Source organism: Malania oleifera, chromosome 3 (genome assembly GCF_029873635.1).
Source record: "Malania oleifera isolate guangnan ecotype guangnan chromosome 3, ASM2987363v1, whole genome shotgun sequence".
In the NCBI taxonomy this organism is placed as follows: Eukaryota; Viridiplantae; Streptophyta; class Magnoliopsida; order Santalales; family Ximeniaceae; genus Malania; species Malania oleifera.
In genome coordinates this window covers 125985277-126004268 of record NC_080419.1, presented here as the reverse complement: position 1 = coordinate 126004268, position 18992 = coordinate 125985277, and the positions used below count along the sequence as shown (strand labels likewise).

At 36.3% G+C, this 18992-nt stretch overlaps 1 protein-coding gene across 1 annotated transcript; it reads right to left on the bottom strand.

The window, feature by feature from the left end:
• Positions 1-5761: 5761 nt before the first annotated feature.
• LOC131150371 (mogroside IE synthase-like) lies at positions 5762-13707 on the bottom strand. Its single transcript, XM_058101058.1, has 2 exons — positions 12556-13707; positions 5762-6543 (listed from the first exon to the last, which is right to left on the bottom strand). Exons 1-2 carry the CDS (start codon positions 13192-13194, stop codon positions 5806-5808), a joined length of 1377 nt encoding a protein of 458 aa, XP_057957041.1. The 5' UTR covers positions 13195-13707; the 3' UTR covers positions 5762-5805.
• Positions 13708-18992: the final 5285 nt, after the last annotated feature.

Sequence of the window (18992 nt, the reverse complement as noted above, 5' to 3'; positions counted from 1 at the left end):
AATGGTTTAAGAGAAATTGAGGTAAGAGTGAAAATTGGCCTTATCGCAGGAGATATGGCAACGTCGCTCCCACGACAGATCTGCTCCTGTAGAAGTGTCGATGGCGGCAAATAGAACCTAACGGTATTTTTGGATTTCCGATCTACTGAATATCGGAGACGAAATTGAGGAGAGTGAGAGAGAGGGGACAGAGGAGACGTGGGGGCGCTGTCTCTGTTCTTTTCTTCTGCCTAAAGGATCTTAGGATCCTTCAAGTTATAATATATATATATATATATATATATATATATATATATATATTATCATTATAATATTATATTATTATATTATTTAATTAATAATTAATTATTTATTTATTTTATTAATTTTAATTTTAAAATTTTTAATAATAATTTATTTAATTTTTGAATTTTTGAATTTTTAGAATCACTACAAAGACACTCCCTAATCCTCGGAATAGTTAACATAGAAGGTGATGTGTATGTGCAGGGATCATGATGGGAAAGTGACTCCTAAGGAGGTGGTAGCTGCAGCCACTGATAAGCAATCTTTCCAAAGATAGAGGTTGGTTGCTTTTTTTTGTTGATCAGGTTTTTGAAAAAATTTTGGTGATTTTTAGGTTGTCTGTAAATTCATATATATATATATATATATATATATATATATATATTTATATAATTTTTGCATTTGGAACTCCCTGTTTAGAGCAGATCGAATGTATCTATTAAATCTCCATAAGAACCTAAATTTTGGCTCCTAGTGCGTTGATGGAAATGTTATTCAACAATTTCCCTCAAAGAATGGTCAATTTTAAGAACGAGCTTGTCTATTTTATCCTCATCTGAACAACATTTATGAAAACAGGACATTTAATGTTATCTCATTAATGGACTAATAAAGCAATGTTAAAGGAACTTTTTTGTTAAAAGCAATTGAAATACATCTATTGGAGTCCCATGATAGCTTAACATGAAGTTTTGAATCCTCCATTGTAGTGAGTATATTTTGTTGTTGAGTAGATGCTAATTGTTGGCGTGAGTCCCGCAATTAGCCAGTTATGGAAATCTTAGATTTAGAAATTTCTTTATTTAAGGATCAAACATGATTGTAGCCATCAATATTGTACAGACAAAAAATATAGTTTCTTGTATTTCTATATCTTGTACTCAATTTTATGGAAATTGAATAAAATGAAAGTTACGGTTGACATGGTATCAGAGTATCATCTTGGGTTTCCTGTTTTTTGATCAGGCAGTGGTCAAGTTTTTGCTCGGCTTTCATGGCTGAATCTCAACTCTCTCTTATTCTCGTGGCTAAACCATCTACCTCAATCCCAGATCAAGGTAATTGTGGTCAAGTTTTTTGCAGCTCTACTACTCGGAATGATGGTGCCTGGATTATCGACTCTGGAGCGACGGATCATATGACATTTGATCCAAATGACTTCTCCAACACAACTCAACCACGGACGACTTGCATTGCCAATGCCAATGGGGCCACTTACCCAGTCACATGGGTTGGAACCGTGCCCTTGTCTCCCTCCCTCTCTCTCTAACTCACACACTTCTTATTCCATCTCTCTCCAACAAATTGATGTCTGTGAGTCAAGTTACTAAAGAGCTTAATTGTGTTGGGCTGATATACTCAACGTTTTATCTTCTTTAGGATGTTCTCAGTAAGGAGATTATTGGACGTGGTACTAAGAAAAAGGGGGGGGGGGGACTGTACTACCTTGATGACTTCAATCCAGGCAAAGAAAATCACACGCACCATCAAACCAGTCGCCATGAACAACAGATTTGGCTATGGCATAAGCACTTGGGGCACCCTCATTCGGCTATCTCCGGCATCTACTCCCATCTTTATTTTTACATTTGCAGAATGTGGACTTTAAATGTGATAAATGTATCAAAGCTAAAAGCCAACAAGTTTCTTATCTAGTTAGCTTGAATAAAACTAATATTCCGTTTGCATTGATACACTCTGATGTGTGGGGACCATCCCCGATACCTACTTCCTTTGGTCACCGTTGGTTTGTAATATTTGTCGATGATTGTACTCGAATGACATGACTCTATCAGCTAAAAACCAAAGATAAAGTTTTCACCATTTTTCAAGAATTTCATGCTATGGTTCAGACTCAATTCTCCTCCAAGATAAAAATTCTTTCGTTCCGATAATGGTGGCGAATTCCTCAACCAAAGATTTTAGGCCTATTTCCAACAACATGGCCTCCTCCATAAGACCTCATGCTCTTAAACACCACAACAAAATGGTGTCGCCGAGAGGAAAAATTGGCATATTTTGGAAACATCCCCTGCCCTACTCCTTGGAGCAATGGTGCCGAATTGCCATTGGGGGGATGTTGTGGCTACTGCAGTGTACTTAATCAACTGTATGCCATCTAAAATTTTACATTTTAAAACCACCTTACAAATCCTCTCTACTCATATATCCCTTCCCTCAATATTGATGCTTCCTCCTAGAATTTTCGGGTGTGTTGCTTTTGTCCACCTCCACAAGAATCAATGTACCAAATTGGACCCATGTGTTGTTCAGTGCTTATTTTTGGGATATGGTTTACATAAAAAAGGCTTCCATTGTTATGAACTTACTACCAATTGAACCTATATCACCATGGACGTTACATTTCTTGAGTTTGAGAATTTCTATCCTTCACTGGTACCCAATTCTTCCCTTCAGGGGGAGACTCAAGTAGAAGAGACGAATTGGTTGATGGCCCCTGTAGGTGAGCATGGAACTAGAAATAGAAAGGTTGAACTGCATGAGGTACCACCAGAGATTGAATATGTCGAATTGAGGAATGACGAAGTCGAAGAACCTGGAAATGAAGAAGCCGAAAATGAAGAAGCAGAAAATACAGACTACCCTTAGTCCCCTCACTCCTCAGTACCCGAAGACTCTCCTCCTCTTAAGAATGTCCCAAAGGTAAGTACTCCTGCTTCACCTTTACATGCTAATATTTTGGATTCCTCTACTGGTTATGTGTTGCCTTTTAGACACAATCGTGGGAAATCGCCGAACAGATACAGCCCAGATGAAGAAGGAAGGAAGTCCATATACCCAATTGCAAATTATGTATCTACTCAAGGTTTGTCCAAGCCGCTCAAGACTTTCACTCAAACACTATCCTCCTGCCATATTCCCAGTAGTGCTGAAGAGGCGTTATCTGATCTAGAGTGGGCGCAAGCAATGCAAGAAGGACTAGAAGCCTTAAAGAAAAATAATACCTGAAAGTAAAGTTGGTCCCATTACTAGAAGGAAAAAACATAGTGGGATGCAAACGGGTGTTCTCTATAAAGTACAAGGCTGATGGATTAATTGACCGATACAAGGTGAGACTTGTGGCGAAGGGTTTTACCTAAACGTATGACATAAACTACTTAGAAACCTTCTCACCAGTGGCTAAACTGAATACCATTAGAGTCTTACTATCTCTTGTAGCAAATTTGGACTAACCACTACATCAACTCGACGTGAAGAATGCTTTCCTTCATGGAAACCTTGACGTGGAGGTATACATGGATATCCCACTAGGATATACATGATCGGCTAGGAAAAAAATTGTTTGTAAACTGGAGAGGGCATTGTATGGACTAAAACAGTCAACGAGAGCATGGTTTGGTTGACTTAGTTCAGCTATGAGGAAGTATGGCTATCGCCAAAGTAACCCTGACCATATTCTCTTCCTGAAACACCGACAAAGCAAGGTGACAACATTAATAGTCTATGTGGGTGATATGATAATTACGAGAGATGACGCTGATGAGATCTTGAGGCTACAAGAACAATTGTCTACTAAATTTGAAATGAAAAACTTGGGAGGGCTTAAGTATTTTCTGGGAATAGAGGTGGCGAGCTCAAGAAAAGGCATATTCCTCTCTCAATGGAAATACGTACTAGACTTATTAACGAAAGTGGGATTACTAGAGTGTAAACCTATGGATACACCGATTGTGCAGAACCATACGCTTGGAGAATATTCGGACCAGGTGCCAGCCGATAAGGTGAGGTATCAAAGACTAGTGGGGAAGCTCATTTACTTGTCTCACACTCGTCTAGACATTGCTTACGCCGTAAGTGTGGTAAGCCAATTTATGCATAATCCGAGTGAAGACCATATGGGTGCCGTAATTCGAATTCTCTGCTATCTAAAGTCATCACTAGGAAGAGGACTAATGTTCTCCAAGAATGCTCATCTGAAGATTGAAGGGTACACGGATGCGGACTGGGTTGGGAATATCTTGGATAGAAAGTCTACTTCAAGCTACTTTACATTTTTTGGAGGAAACTTAGTTACATGGAGGAGTAAAAAGCATAAGGTGGTAGCATTATCCAACATTGAAGCTGAGTTTCGAGGCATGGCGAAAGGATTATGTGAGCTTCTTTGGCTTAGAGGTTTGCTAACAGAGGTCAGTTTTCCTCTTGACTCTGCAATGAATTTATTCTGTGATAACAAAGCTACCATCGACATATCTCGCAACCCAGTTCAACATGACCACACCAAGCACGTGGAGATAGACCAACATTTCATCAAACAGAACTTGGAAGAGAAGATCATTCAGTTCCCTTTCGTTAAATCTGAAGATCAGTTAGCTGACGTTCTTACCAAGGCAGTTTCCAGTAGAAACTTTAATGACTCACTTGACAAGTTAGGTGTTAGAGATATCTACACACCAACTTGAGGGGGAGTGTTGGCGTGAGTCCCGTAATTAGCCAGCTATGGAAATATTAGATTTAGGAATTCCTTCATTCAAGAGTCAAACATGATTGTAGCGTAAATATTGTATATACATAAAATAGCTTCCTAAAATAGTTTCTTATATCTTTATATTTTGTACTCAATTTTATGGAAATGGAATAAAATGAAAGTTACGTTTGACACTAATGACTCTAATGTGTATCCATTGGTTAATTAGAGCACCCACTTTTTTTGTTTAATTTTATTTGTCCCTTTTCTATTTGCTTCCCCACCTTCTTTTTTCAATGGAAAAGAAAGAAATGAGGCTGGTCCAGTTGGTGATGAAATCTATTAGATCATGTCAGTGAATTAGAACTAAGATTTTGGTCTTCTAGTTAAGTTCTGTCTATTGATAATTGACACTGCCCTATTAAATAACTATGATTTTGAAGGACTTCTGTTTTTTATTTTTTTTTAGGGGCAACAGATGGGAAAATTCTTGTTGAAGACATCGTCAAACTGGGCAGTCGAATAGAGGATGCCAGTGCCGCCGAAGCCCAGAAAAATGTAAATGACAGTGTTCCACTAATGCCTTAATTTTTAATTTGGTACTGCCTTGTACCTTTTCCTAGTGAATCGACGATCAGTTACTGGCTAATTATGATCTGGGCACCCTGAGAATTGACTCCTGAATCATTTCTTCATGACTTATATTACTACCAGCAGAATTTTTTTTAGGCATTGGTATCATTGTGCAGAGGTGGTGATTTTTCTATGGTTCATATATTAAAATCGTTTTTTATTTTTTGATCAGTAATAATTATGCAAGGAATTTTCCTGCTAGTGCTGCAAAATAAGGTATGCTTAAAGATCAAAATTGAGATCTAATGGTAAGTTTTGTGACTTCGATCTATGTAAAGGAAATTCTGCGAGATTGATCATGAAGTAATTCAAAAATGGGAAATTTATGCCTGCTCTAGTTGCAATTTATTGTTTTGTCGTGAGATTTTGATGCATGAAGTGTTGTGGGTTAATTATTGTATGATAAAACAAAATACAGAAATCCAACAAGCAAATTCTTATTATTGGGGGGAGATTGTCTCTCATGATGCATCACCCTCAACTTCTGCAAGTTCTGCAACAAATTCCTCAATGTTCTTATTAGAACTCCCTCCTTCATCCACTGCCTCTTTGGCAAGTTCTTTCCACCTGTGAGCGTTCTTCCTTATCTCATTTCCCCTCTCTCCCTCCATTATTTCCCTTATGCACAGAGCGATTTCCTCTCCACGAACAATCCCACTCTCGTCCCTCTTAACCCGCAACCCTACTTTCCACACATCAGCAATGAACTTAGAATTCGTTGTCTGATCTGTCCACTGCGGCATTGCTGCCATAGGCACCCCTAGGCTTAGGGCTTCCAGCGTCGAGTTCCATCCGCAGTGGGTGAGGAAGCACCCCACCGCCTGATGAGCGAGTACTTGAAGCTGATTGCACCAGTTCACCACTAGCCCCTTATCTGTAGTTTCCTCCACCAAGTTGGTGGGAAGCTTCTGCTGTTCTGATTCCCTCACCACCCAAATGAAGTGGGCGTTGCTTCTCTTCAGGCCCTGTGATATTTCCTCCATCTGCTCCTCTCCCAGGGAAGCTAAGCTTCCAAATGAAACATAAACAACAGAGGCTGCTTGCTTCTGGTCCAGCCAAGTCTGGCAGGCATCCAGGTTTGGCTTGAAGAGGCTGAGGCCGTAGTCTCTGTCATCCTCCAGTCTCTTGTCCAAGTACATTGATGGGATGATTGGCCCTACTGTCTTCACTGGCCACTGGCTTCTCATCCAGCTCAATACCTAATCAGCATAAATTAAAATAACAAATTAAGTTTTGAAACCCACAAAAGAATCGAATATTCCATATTGTGCTTCATTTTTAACATTTAACTCAGGAAAACTCTTAACTATATTAAACAAATAAACAAAAATAAAAAATAAAATTAAAGAACTAACTAATTTTATGAACAAATAAAATGCAAAATTATCTCCTGCGTGGTATATAGTAAGCCAAAGACATTTGTTCATTTGCAAATGAAACCTATAACAAAGCTCATTTACAAATCAAATAAATTTCACTTGCAAGAGTGAAAAAAAAGTTGTTGTGTGAATTGAAACACTCTCAAATAGGTCAACAGACAAAGGCTAATATGGGTGCTGCTCTCAAAATCTACCTCATTTTCGAGCTCCTTGAAAATGTTGAACTATACCCACTTGACTTGTTCGGCAATTCAAAGGTTGCTTCAGAGGAAGCTTGATACAAACTCATTGCACAAACGAATGGTGGCGGATCATTCCACAGGCACTTGTAACAACCCAAGGTGTACATGGAGTATATGGCAGCAATAGCACATGGCTCTGCGCACAACACCCAAAATGTGGCCATTAAAGGGTCATGCATGATTAACTTGACTGGATAGTTTCTGCTTTTGTTTGCTAATCAGTTCAGTTGTGAAACCAGGTTTCACGACGTTTGATGTTCCAAAAGATCTCTTGATTTTTTGCCATCAGAGATGATGGTAATATGTAAAGAGCTGCTTTGGGCTTGCATAAACTGGACTATGGAAGTAGTGGTGCTGGGAGTGACCCTTAAATCTTTAGAAGCTTTGAGTGCCTGGTGAATTGGAGCATTGGGTTTATATTACCTTGCATTAGATAAGGGATGACAAAAAAGAAGAGTTTTATAAAATTCACAGACCTAATATAGTTCAATATAGGGTTATGTTATATCACAAAAATGAAATATTATTTGTATTATACATGTATTACATATTATGTAGATTTATATATCTTTAATATTGTTTTGTAACCAAAGCAATCTTATGTTTTATACATGTTGGTGTGAGTCCAGTCTCACATCGCCTCTGTGGGCAATTTGAAGCCAGTATAAGATCCTCTTAACTCTCTTTCCTTGACACCTAGGTTTTAAGGATGAACTCTCTAACTTGGTATTAGAGCTGGGTCTTGGGTTGCTTGACTCCTCTGTGGGTTAGACTCTTCCTTGCCTCATTTCCCCCGACGGGCTCGAGGGGCAGTGTTGGTGTATGTCCAGTCCCACATTGCCTCCGTGGGCAGTCTCAAGTTAGTATAAGATCCTCTTAACCTCTTTCCTTGACACTTAGGTTTTAAGGATGAACTCTCTAACTATACATATATTACATATTATGTACATTTATACATATTTGATATTGTTTTATAAACAAATCAAGATTAGGTGAGACGAACTTGAGTTCTAAAAAACTCCCATACGAGTCAAGCTCAAGCTCAATAGTTACAAGATTAATAAAATTCGAATCAAGTTCAAGTTTAAAATTTTGAAGCTGAATTGAGTTCGAAGATTCCACATCATTGACAACTCCAGTTAAACGCATCCCCATTATCTTTGTTTTTATTTGAAAATCATGCAAAAATCAAATTGATCTCATAATTTTCAATTTACTTTACTCACAATATTCTAATTGGTGGGTCTTGATTACTGTTGGCTATTGCAATTGCTTGATTACGACAAAATCCAAAAAAACTCTCCATATGTTAAAGAAAGCGTGCACCTTGTAGGACTAGGAATAAGGAGTGGAGAACTTTTTACTAGCAACATTTTAGGAAAAAGAAAGTTGTTGCAACGTCCCGGAGGGCCGCCTCATGAAAAGAAAGGGGTTGAATCTACGAATCACCTCAACCGAATAGTGACCTCAAAATCAATGAGAATGATGGGTTTAAGATATTCCTCAGTCGAGTTGCCAAGTTGTTGCAATGTTCTAGAGGGACATCTCTCGAAAGAAAGGAGTTGAATCTCTGAATCTCCTCGATTAAATGGCAACCTTAAAATTAATGAGAATAATGGGTTTAAAATCTTGTCCAATGGAGTCGCCGCTTACCATATTTTATCCTGGGTAAGGTTAGGATACTTGATTAATTACTACTAGTTAATTGGTCTCTAAGCTAACCTAGAGTCAATGAATCAATGGTCAACATTCTACGCGACCAGATAAAGTTCAAGAGTATAGTTATGTGAGATAAAAGTATTAGTATCATCTATGCTAAAGTTTGAGAGTATAGTTATGTGAGAAGAATGTGTTAGCATCCTCTATGCGCTCATTTAATGGATGATACCTGATTAACTTATGATTATCTTTGAAATCAACCGATCAAAAATTATACTCACCTCAAAATCCCCAAAGATATGTAAGGACATAACCTCCAAGAATCCCCAAGAAGATTTATTTTTATTAAGTAGTTTTCCAATTTCTTCACTTTTTATGTGTCATTTACCTTCAGATATTAGGAAGTCTTGCACAGTAGCAAAACCTTCCTCACCTCCAAACTCTGAAAGGCATGCAAAGATATAACCTCCAAGTTCTAGAAGAAGGTTCACTATGAAAGTCAATTTAGTTTAATTAAGGGAGTGCATCAACATATGAAGAGACATAATACATACAAGTGAATAAGATCAAATTACTTTATATCCAAATACACATGCAAATAAATATACTAGGCAAACAATTATTAAATGTGTCCACTGAAATAAGAGGGTCTAATAAAATCACCTTCTATTTGACCTTTTGCCCCTCAGAAGATGATTGAGGATTACATAACCTCATTTTTTTAGAATTTTCCTCATAGGTGTGTACACACACACACACACATGCACATGCAAGGCAGGGGACAACGCAATACAAGACAACCAGTGAAAACATGTGATGAAATTAAATCATACATAACAAACTAGTTACCATGAAATCAAAGGTTCCAAAATTCACAAGGCATCAAAAGAAAGTCCTAAAAGATCAAAGACCTTCCAAAATTTTTCCATGATTCCTCAATTGTTGGGTATTTTTATTTTTGGGATTTTCGGAGATTTTTACGGATATTTTAAGATTTTTCTTAATTTTTTTTTAAAATTTTAATTTTACAATAGTTGACTAATATTTTGGAATTTCTAACCCCAAAACTTTTTTTTTTCTTTTATATTTTTCTACAATTTTTTTTTTTTATTTTTGTTTTTTTGGTTCTTGCTCTCATTTTCAAATAATTTTTAATGACTTTTTTCTATTTTTGGATTTTTAATATTTACAAAACATAAAAATTATATTTATTTTTGATTTTTTATACTTCTATTTTTTCTTTTTAATTTTCCAAAATTTTTATGTTTTTTTTAATAAATATTTTTCATATTTATTTGGTTTTAAATGAAAAGAAAGCAAAAAGAAGAGAAAATAATTTTTTCCCTTTGGTTGAGGGGCACGTGGCATACTTTTACAATTATTTGTTGAATTTTGAGGTTTGAAATGTTTTATTGGGTTGGATAGATTTGTGATTTATTATTAGCCCATAACCCAAGCTCACATTGGACTTTGATCAAAAGATAGGCCCACATTGGGCTTGAAAGGAAACACATAGGCCTATAATGGGCCTCAAACCAAAACCTTTGCCCAAATTGAAACCCAACTCTTATTTCAACCTTGAAATTGTGTGGGTGCAGGTGAGGATGGCAAGAAGATGGAAGCATGAGTATTTTTTTTTTTTTTTTCAAGTTTTTAAAATTGTGTGAAAATGATGTAAATGGATTTTTAATGTTGCATTTTTTAATAAAATTTTTTTTTCCTTTTTTTTTTTTTTTTTTTTTTTTGTGGAGAGACATACGGTAAGAAGATCTTAGACGACAATTGGAAGATCTGAAATTTGACCTTTAAAATTAAAAAGGGAATTAAGTAAATTAAGTTTTGCTACAAGAAGCCCTAACAAAATAGGGTGTCAACAAAAGCCATGGTAGATCATGTTTGGTTTGAAAATTATAATAGCATGTGAATGGAATGAGAGATAAAGATCTGAATGAAAGAACATGCACTGACAATATTATAGTGAGGAGATTAATCATGAAGCAACTCAACTTCTGAGGTTTCAGTATATCATGTTTGTAGAAAAGCAAATGGAGTTGATAAAAGCCTAGCTACCTCATCTTCCAGTTGGTCAAAGGTGTTGAACACTAGCCACTTTGCTTCCTGGATATTTGAATACTGATGCAAGAAAAGGCTCCCTACAGATGGATATAAGCCCGTGTCATAGATGAACAAGGGTAGATCATTGATCCTGAACGGGGGCATCGAAGGCAAATTCAGAACTCCTAGCCCTTGTTCTAGAGGCAACTTCAGTAACCCATGATGCGCTTGGTAGTAGATTGCTGAAATAGCGCAGGATTGTGTAAAGAATGGAGCTCCCTGAAGCCCAAGTTGATGGGGTGTCTCTAAAAGCCAGGGCATAAGAGAGTTGAAGACTACTAGTTTGGTAGGACAGTGAGTGCTATGTTGATTGGTGACGAGCTCAGTTAAGCTCAGTGACAGGGCAGGTTTGAAACGCTTGTGATACTCATTGACGCTTTGTAGTTTCTCACCTTCTGCTAAACCATCAGAAATGGTGGTAATGTGGACGCAATTGGTTGAGGCTTGCATGGGCTTGGCCATGGAAGTGGTGGTGCAAAATGTGACCATAAGACCTTTAGCGGCTAAACACTTGGAGAACTGAAGCATTGGGTTTATGTGGCCTTGTATTGGGAAAGGGATGGCAATAACATGGCACCCACTAATTCTTGTTTCTTCCCTCTCCATTTTATCTCTAGTTTTCAGTCAACCATAGGAAGGGGTATTTATAAACTAGAAACAATGAATCTCTCTCTCTCTCTCTCTCTAAACTTGTGTGTAGGGTTGGGGCTAAGAATTTTTACAAAACCAACAACAGAAAACATGAAGCTCAATAGTCCAAAAGGAGCAGCCAACGCAAATAAATAAGCCAGATGACGACAAACTAGAAAGTAGTGGGAGCCACACCACAGCTTCACACTAACATTGAAAATCATGCGGCTAATTTTTTTTCTCCCTGATGTACCCATAATCTATTAACTCGTGGGTTTTTATATCATTGTGGATGCCAATGTTGCAAGATCACATGCATATCCAAAATAAAAAATAAAAAATTATGCACTCATGTGACCCAGCTAGTGCAAAATAAATGTTCAAATAATGACATCAACCTTGTGAGTACTCATGCCGACATCCTTTAGGCTACATATTCCACAAGAAAATTGGAAAACTATGAATGTGTTAGATTCTTTTTTTTTCTTTTTCCTGTCGTGTAGTTTTTATGTAATTTTGTGTTTTAGTTAGTTGTAGGTACTAATACTAGGTTTGTGAGTTGAGTAAAAATTTCAAATCAGATTTCCAGAACTGTTCCCCCCCCCCCCCTTTTTCTCTCTCTCTCTCTCTCTCTTTCTCTCTCTCTCTCTCTCTCTCTCTCTCGTGCAGTCCTCTTCCCTCTTCCTCTTTTCTTCTTCTCCCATTTGCATTACAGTCACAATAATGCAAATGGATGCAAGTCACAAGAAAGTGGAAAGAGAGGGTTCAAAGAGGGAAGAAGTCCATTAAGACACAAACATAAATCTTGAGGCAGGGGTTTGGAACTGGATAAAAGAATCAGGAAGCATAAGGAGTGCAACATGTAATAATATTATGACTCTTCAGAACGTAACGCATAGGAAGACAGCAGATAGAAAAAGTTTTCATAAATAAGGTAATTGGGTTGTTTCTTTGATAAATTAGCTCTACATAATTAACCATTTACGTTTGCTGAAACAATTGTAGTAGCTAAAAGCCTGATTATCATAAATTCTATAACATATATAATTTGTCTAGGCAATGACTAATACTTCTTCTTCTTCTTCTTCTTCTTTTATTTTTGAAGGTTTTCTTTCCCTTCGTTTTATGTTGTCTGAGAAAAGGTTGGGGGAAGGGGGCAGATTTTGTTTGTAATCACAACACATACCTCATTTTCTAATTGTTCGAAAGTGTTAATGAAAGTCCAATTTGCATCATGAATATTTGAAAATTGATCCACTACGAGCCTCAGTATAGATGGGTACGCGTCCATGTGATGAATGAATGAAGGGAGATCACTAACTGCAAGCAACGGCATTGAAGGAACTGTCACAGTAGGACCTTCTACAGGCATCTTCAGTGTCCCTCGATGCACATGGTAGTATAGAGCACTGACAACAGCGGATTGGGTGAAAAATGGAGCTGCATCAAGACCCAGCCGATGGGCTACATCCAGAGCCCATGGCAGAGTTGAGTCATACACAAGGAAGTTAAAAGGGCAATTAGAACAATTTTGTCTTGCAACAACCTCACGCAAACTTTGTGGAACGACGACACTGAAACGCTCATGGTAGACAAGGCTATCCACCTTTCCATCCCCATCAAACCCATCACAAATTCGCTGAATCTTGACAGAGCCAGCTTGATCAGGAATAGACTCACTAATTGACATGGCTGCAAGTAGCATGACTCTGAGACCTTTTAAGGCTAGGCGCTTGGAGAATTGGAGCATTGGATTTAGGTGGCCTTGAACAGGATAAGGCAATACCAAAATATGGATTTCACTAGCTTTAAGTTCTCTCTCCATTGGCCCTGTATTCCTTCCCCCTTTGAGATTTCCAAACCAGCAACAGGAGGTATTTATAAACAGTAGAGAAGAAAATAATGTTTAGAAATTGAATGTTAGCATACTCCCCAAACACAGGATAAAGCTGGTTTTTTTATTTTTGTTATTTTGCGTATTGGAACTTAATTGCTGATCTGTTTCAAATGATTGGACCTTTCGGAAATAGAGTGAAGGTGTCTTGTATACAACCCACTAGGAAATAAAAAAAGAGTGCTCCATGAAAGGCACCTTTGAGAGGGTGCTATTAGGACCAGAGTTACCAACTTACCATCGTAGATGTTGATGGATGCAGATGAGAAAAGTTGAAATCTAAAGCTCCAAAAGAAAGAGGCACAGCTGGATTTAGATTCTGGAAGTGAATGAGTAAGCATAAACTGCAGTATGTAATAATATCCTGTCTATCCAAAATTCTAGTGTAAAAGAAAAAAATTGTTGGAAACATAAGCTTGCTTTATCCGGTTCCATCAAAAAAAAAAAAAGAAGAAGGTTATTTTAGTTCTACAAAAGTAAGTAATTTCACTTAGCCAAGACAGTGATATTGAGAGCATCAACACAAATATTTATTCTGACCACTGATTAATGCTTCCTGTGTCTACATGCATGTACTGGCAATGAAGTAGGGTCATGTGTTACAATTCCAATAACTGTGATGGTTAAAACAATATAAATATAAAATAATAATAATAATAAAAAAACAAAAATACAAATAGAATTCATTTGAACATTTTGCTCTCAACAAAGATCTTGTATAATTTATGACAAAGGACAATAACTGAAAGACATACTGGATGCCTAGACTACCACAAACAAACAAACAAGATGAGTAGACAAGCAATGGGAAGACATCACTGCATACCTAAGCTATATTGTACCTTCTGCTTCTTCTCCTTCTCACATGCGACCACAAAATTTTAGATCCCAAAGGCCCATTATTAGTTAATTGTATAACATCACTGTCTCATAGTGGTCACTGTTCTGTCTGTATTGGCATTGGGCATGTGGTCACTGGTCACAGCTGCAAAATGCTTACTAAATGGTTAGCTAGGGTTTGTCAAAATCACACCCATTTCATTTTTTTTCATTTTTAATAGTCCACAGGAGTCTCACAGACTTGGATTTGTCAAAATCATACCCATTTCATTTTTTTCATTTTTAATGGTCCACAGGAGTCTCACATGAACTTATTACTTGGGCTAGCACTATGTAATGGGTAATAGTCTATTTTTTATTTTTTGTTATTTGTAAAAATTTAAATCTATAATTTTCAACACAGAAATTTCAAACATTACTCTAGTATAAAGCAATTAGCCCGAAAGTAAAAAAATTCTTCAAAATTTTTTAAGGTGCATTTGCATTTGATATTTCTAGGGAGAACTTGGTTTTAGAAGGGTATTTGAATTTATTTTTAACTAAATTTTTTTTTGGACAAACTGCATATATAAAATTGTAAAACATTTAAGAATTTATATATATATATATATATATATATATATATATATATTTGTATCACATAAGTATCCTTTTCGAATGACACTAGGTGTCATTTGAAATTTTTTTTTTCTCAAGTCTTTTGACCGTGATAAAATGTTAAATGACAATTTATAATTTCTTTTGATGCTAGCTAAACAAAGAGTTTTAAAAGTTTAAGAATTGGTACAACATGATTCCATAAGTTAGTATTTTTTTTAGAAATTAGAATTTTTTAAATATTCCCTCCAGATGGGATCTAATAAAAAAGTTTACCATTTAATCTTCGGTCTTTTTTGGTAAAATCAAGAAGACATTGTGAAATGAAAATCCATATGTCTTGGAGATAACGAGGTCATTTGAGACTTTATTACTTAAATATTGGTGTAAAACGAAGTATATAATAGGAGGGTTCTTTAAGAAATTAATTAATCAATATTGCTCTTTTAAGAGGATCATCCAATGCAATATTAATTGCTACATTGCTAGCGATTTTGCAAGGAACCTAAAACTTTGGATACAAATTTGTCAATGTTCTTATCAGAAGTTCCACCTTCACTAATAACTTCCTTAGCCAACTCCTTCCATTTCTAGCATTCCTATTCATTTCATTCCTTGTCTCCCCTTCCATTGCTTCTGTTATACACCTCTCAATCTCTTCTCACCCACCCTCTAAACATTTTTTATGAACTTTGCATTTGTCATTTGATTTGTTTATTGTGGCATCCCAATCATCGGCACACCAAGGCTCAATGCCTCCATCGTTGAGTTCCACCTAGAATGCGTGAAGAAGCATCCCAAAACATTGCTTGACATCACCTTCAATTAAGGACTCCAACTCACAACGAGACCTTTCTCATATGTCTCCTTTATTAATTTTTTAGGGAGTTTTACCACCTCGAATTTTCTAACCACCCATAGAAGTAGAAGTCCTTTCCATTGAAGCCCCGTGCAATTCTTTCATTTGCTTTTCTCTTGGTGTAGCCATACTAGCAAATGCTATATATACTACAGAGTCCTTTGGTTTGGTGGTGAGCCAATGGGCACAAGTAAAGGTGTAAAGCCCTGATTTTAGATCCATTTTTTTCATAAAATATTATTACTCTAATAATACTCTGATACCATAACATATAGTCAAAGTCTAAGTCATAATCAACCCAGGCCCATAGGTACCGAGGATTCACCTGTTTATACATTCACCTAAGCAAAGGAGCCAAAATGCACTTTACATATATACAATACGAGAGTTTCACTATTTTTACATATACACATTCACCCCAAAAATTCATCATGAGTCTGACTCGACTACTTATCCTACAAATGGGTAGTACTTAAGAATTCCTTTATCACAGAGCTTGCTCCACTCGTCTATCAGGGTTTCCTGAAATATTTGTAATGCTAGGGCGAGACACCTCTCAGTAAAGGAAATAGACTAATATTAATGTGTGGCAACATGAGTTTATCATATTATAAACATATACTGCAAATATTATAAATGTGGTATAACTTAAATTTTAACTTATAATACATGAAAATCTATACTTATAAACATAATCTTACTTTATCATAATGAATTTCCATAACATTTAAATCATCTGCTAAATCTGTATATTACTGAAATTATACCTTGGATGTCTGTGTATCATGACTCCACCCCTCATGATCCGGGTTGTGCGGCCTGAAGGTTGGACTTAACACTGGCTGGCCTACCAAGTTAAGTCAAATATAACATAACTATGTACGATTGCCCACCCAACCTGACCAGCCCAGCCTACTGCATTGACAACCTTTAGGGGTCAGTAACACAGTGGGTATCCTACTACACCGCCTACACTTACGGGCTAATCGGCCACCAACCCACACTTCCTTACTAGTGTGGTTGCACTGTCGACTATACCCAATCTCGTCCGCCCAGTCTACTCACCGACAACCTTTGGGGGTCAGCACTCAGTGGGTATCCTACTACACCAATCTAATTAGCTAGCTACGGTACCATGCTCTTAACATAAGTAATCATCCGGGTTCTAATACTATATAATACATTTCACATAATATATATTTCTGTTCATAAATAACATATTCATATTCCTAAAATAGAATTTGACTTTTACATATTTTTGAATAAAAGCTGTCATTTCATAATTTATGAATAAATCATCATAATTATACTGATCTCGGCATCTCCACTGGCTGTCCTATCTCGAACATTTGCGACGGTTAACATATCATAATATACTGGAAATATATTTAGTATCTGTTTTGTTTATTATCTTCTGAAAATTACTGGAAAATCATACATATTCTTGGAAATAATAACATTTCAAACATATTGATATTACATTAAATTTATGCTCATACGACACGAGTGAGTAGTATTCTGTATTATACTATAATGTGTCATAAAACCTGTTTCCTCAATTCAAAACCAGTATTCCCAAAAATGGATTAATTCATAAATAAATTTCTGAAAATACCTGACTTAAAATCCTATTCCCTTACCTGTTTCCTGAGAAGCTTGCTAAAGTGCTAATTCAACGGCCCTGCGGCATTCGGAACTCAAATTCCTGAAATTATAAAATCGGCTCAAACTCCAAAATATTTATCATTCAGTATTTCTTAGGCTCTAAATACTCCAAATAAATCATAAAACTAATATTTAACACCCATACCTCAATTTTGGGATGGTGCCCTAGAACCCCAAACTGAAAAAATATATTTTGCCTAAGATGCAGAGAATCTTCCCAGGAACCCCGTGCTGGTTCCTGATTGTCAATCCGGGCTTTAACGAAGCCGGAATCAAAGAGAGAAGGAGAGGGGTCCATGGGTTTGGATGAGAGAGAGAGAGAGAGAGAGAGAGAGAGAGAGAGAGAGAGAGAGAGAGAGAGAGAGAGAGAGAGAGAGAAGAGTGTTTAATTTTTAATTCTTCAAATGAGCTCTCAGTTCTTTTATAATTTCAGCACTGTCAAAGAAAACTATCGCCGGTTTTCTATTATTCTCAGAAAACCTTCATCGGTTTTCTATTAACCGGCCCAAAATTTACTATTTACTTTTTACACTTCCTTAGTGAATAGCCAAAACTATCGTTGGTTTTCTTCCTTCTCTAGAAAATCGTCGTCAGTTTTCTCCTCCTCCAGCCAAAATTCCACTTTTCCCATTTTCTTTTATTTATTAAATTTTTTGGGTCTCTACATTCTCCCCTCTTTTCAAAAATTTTGTCCTCAAAATTACTGACTATACATGTACACCATCATCTGAGGAAAAAATTGTTACTTATTTTGTTAATTACTTTCACTTATGACGGAGGAATACCAATTAGGGTTATAATGTGATGACCCAAAAATATATATGAGATTAAAGCACAATAATAATAAAATAATAAAAATGGTTATTGAGTTAATATCAATACAGAAGTGTTTTTCTGTAGGATCCTTAATTCCATATTTGATGCCTAAGAAAGACCTTATCTAAGCGAGTGCTCAGAGACCATTGGGGCTCAGTATCTCCCTGGAGGTCGGTCTGGTCAAAATGGAATTTCATAGGATAAACAGGATAGACACTGTTTGTACACGTAAATAAGTATATATACATAAAATAGTGTTTTGACAGACATAATTTGTAAAAATACATAATAAGATGATAATAATATAGATATCATATGTGAGGCCCACAAGACTATGTGGGATCCACATGAGTCCCGGAACCACAAGACACTGTTTATATACGTAAATAAGTACATAAAATAATGTTTTGACTGATATAATTTGTAAAAATATATGATAAAATAATAATAATATAGGTATCCTATGTGGGGCCCACAAGACTGTGTGGGGCCCACATGAGTCCCGAAGCCATATGGAGGTTTACACGAGTCTCAAAGCTATGTAGGATGCATAAAATCGTATAAGAATTATTCGAGTTACGTAGGATCCATTTGGGTCTCGAAGTTGTGTGGGGCCCACAAGACCATATGGGGCCTACATGAGTTTTCAAAATTTAAATTTAATTCTTATTCAAAAATAAATAATAAAATAAATAAATACTAAAAATAGTTTAAAAGTAAATATAATGATAATAATAATGATAATAATGATTAAGAAAAATAATAAAATAATAAAATAATTAATTAACTAATTGACTAATTAATTAGGTAAGTAATTAATTAAAAATTTATTTAATGGGAATAGTGGCAAGCACTCCCACATGGCCTCCATCCCCATCCCATACTTAATGCATACCTTACCCATTCTTTAATTTTTTAAAAAATTATAATTTCACTCATCTCCCCACACTTT

Excerpts from the sequence above, each read along its gene's own strand:
- LOC131150371 (XM_058101058.1), bottom strand. The coding sequence starts at position 13,194 with ATGGAGAGAGAACTTAAAGCTAGTGAAATCCATATTTTGGTATTGCCT. Across the intron at positions 6,544-12,555 it reads TCGAACAATTAGAAAATGAG|GTATTGAGCTGGATGAGAAG; the intron begins GTATGTGTTGTG and ends TATGCTGATTAG.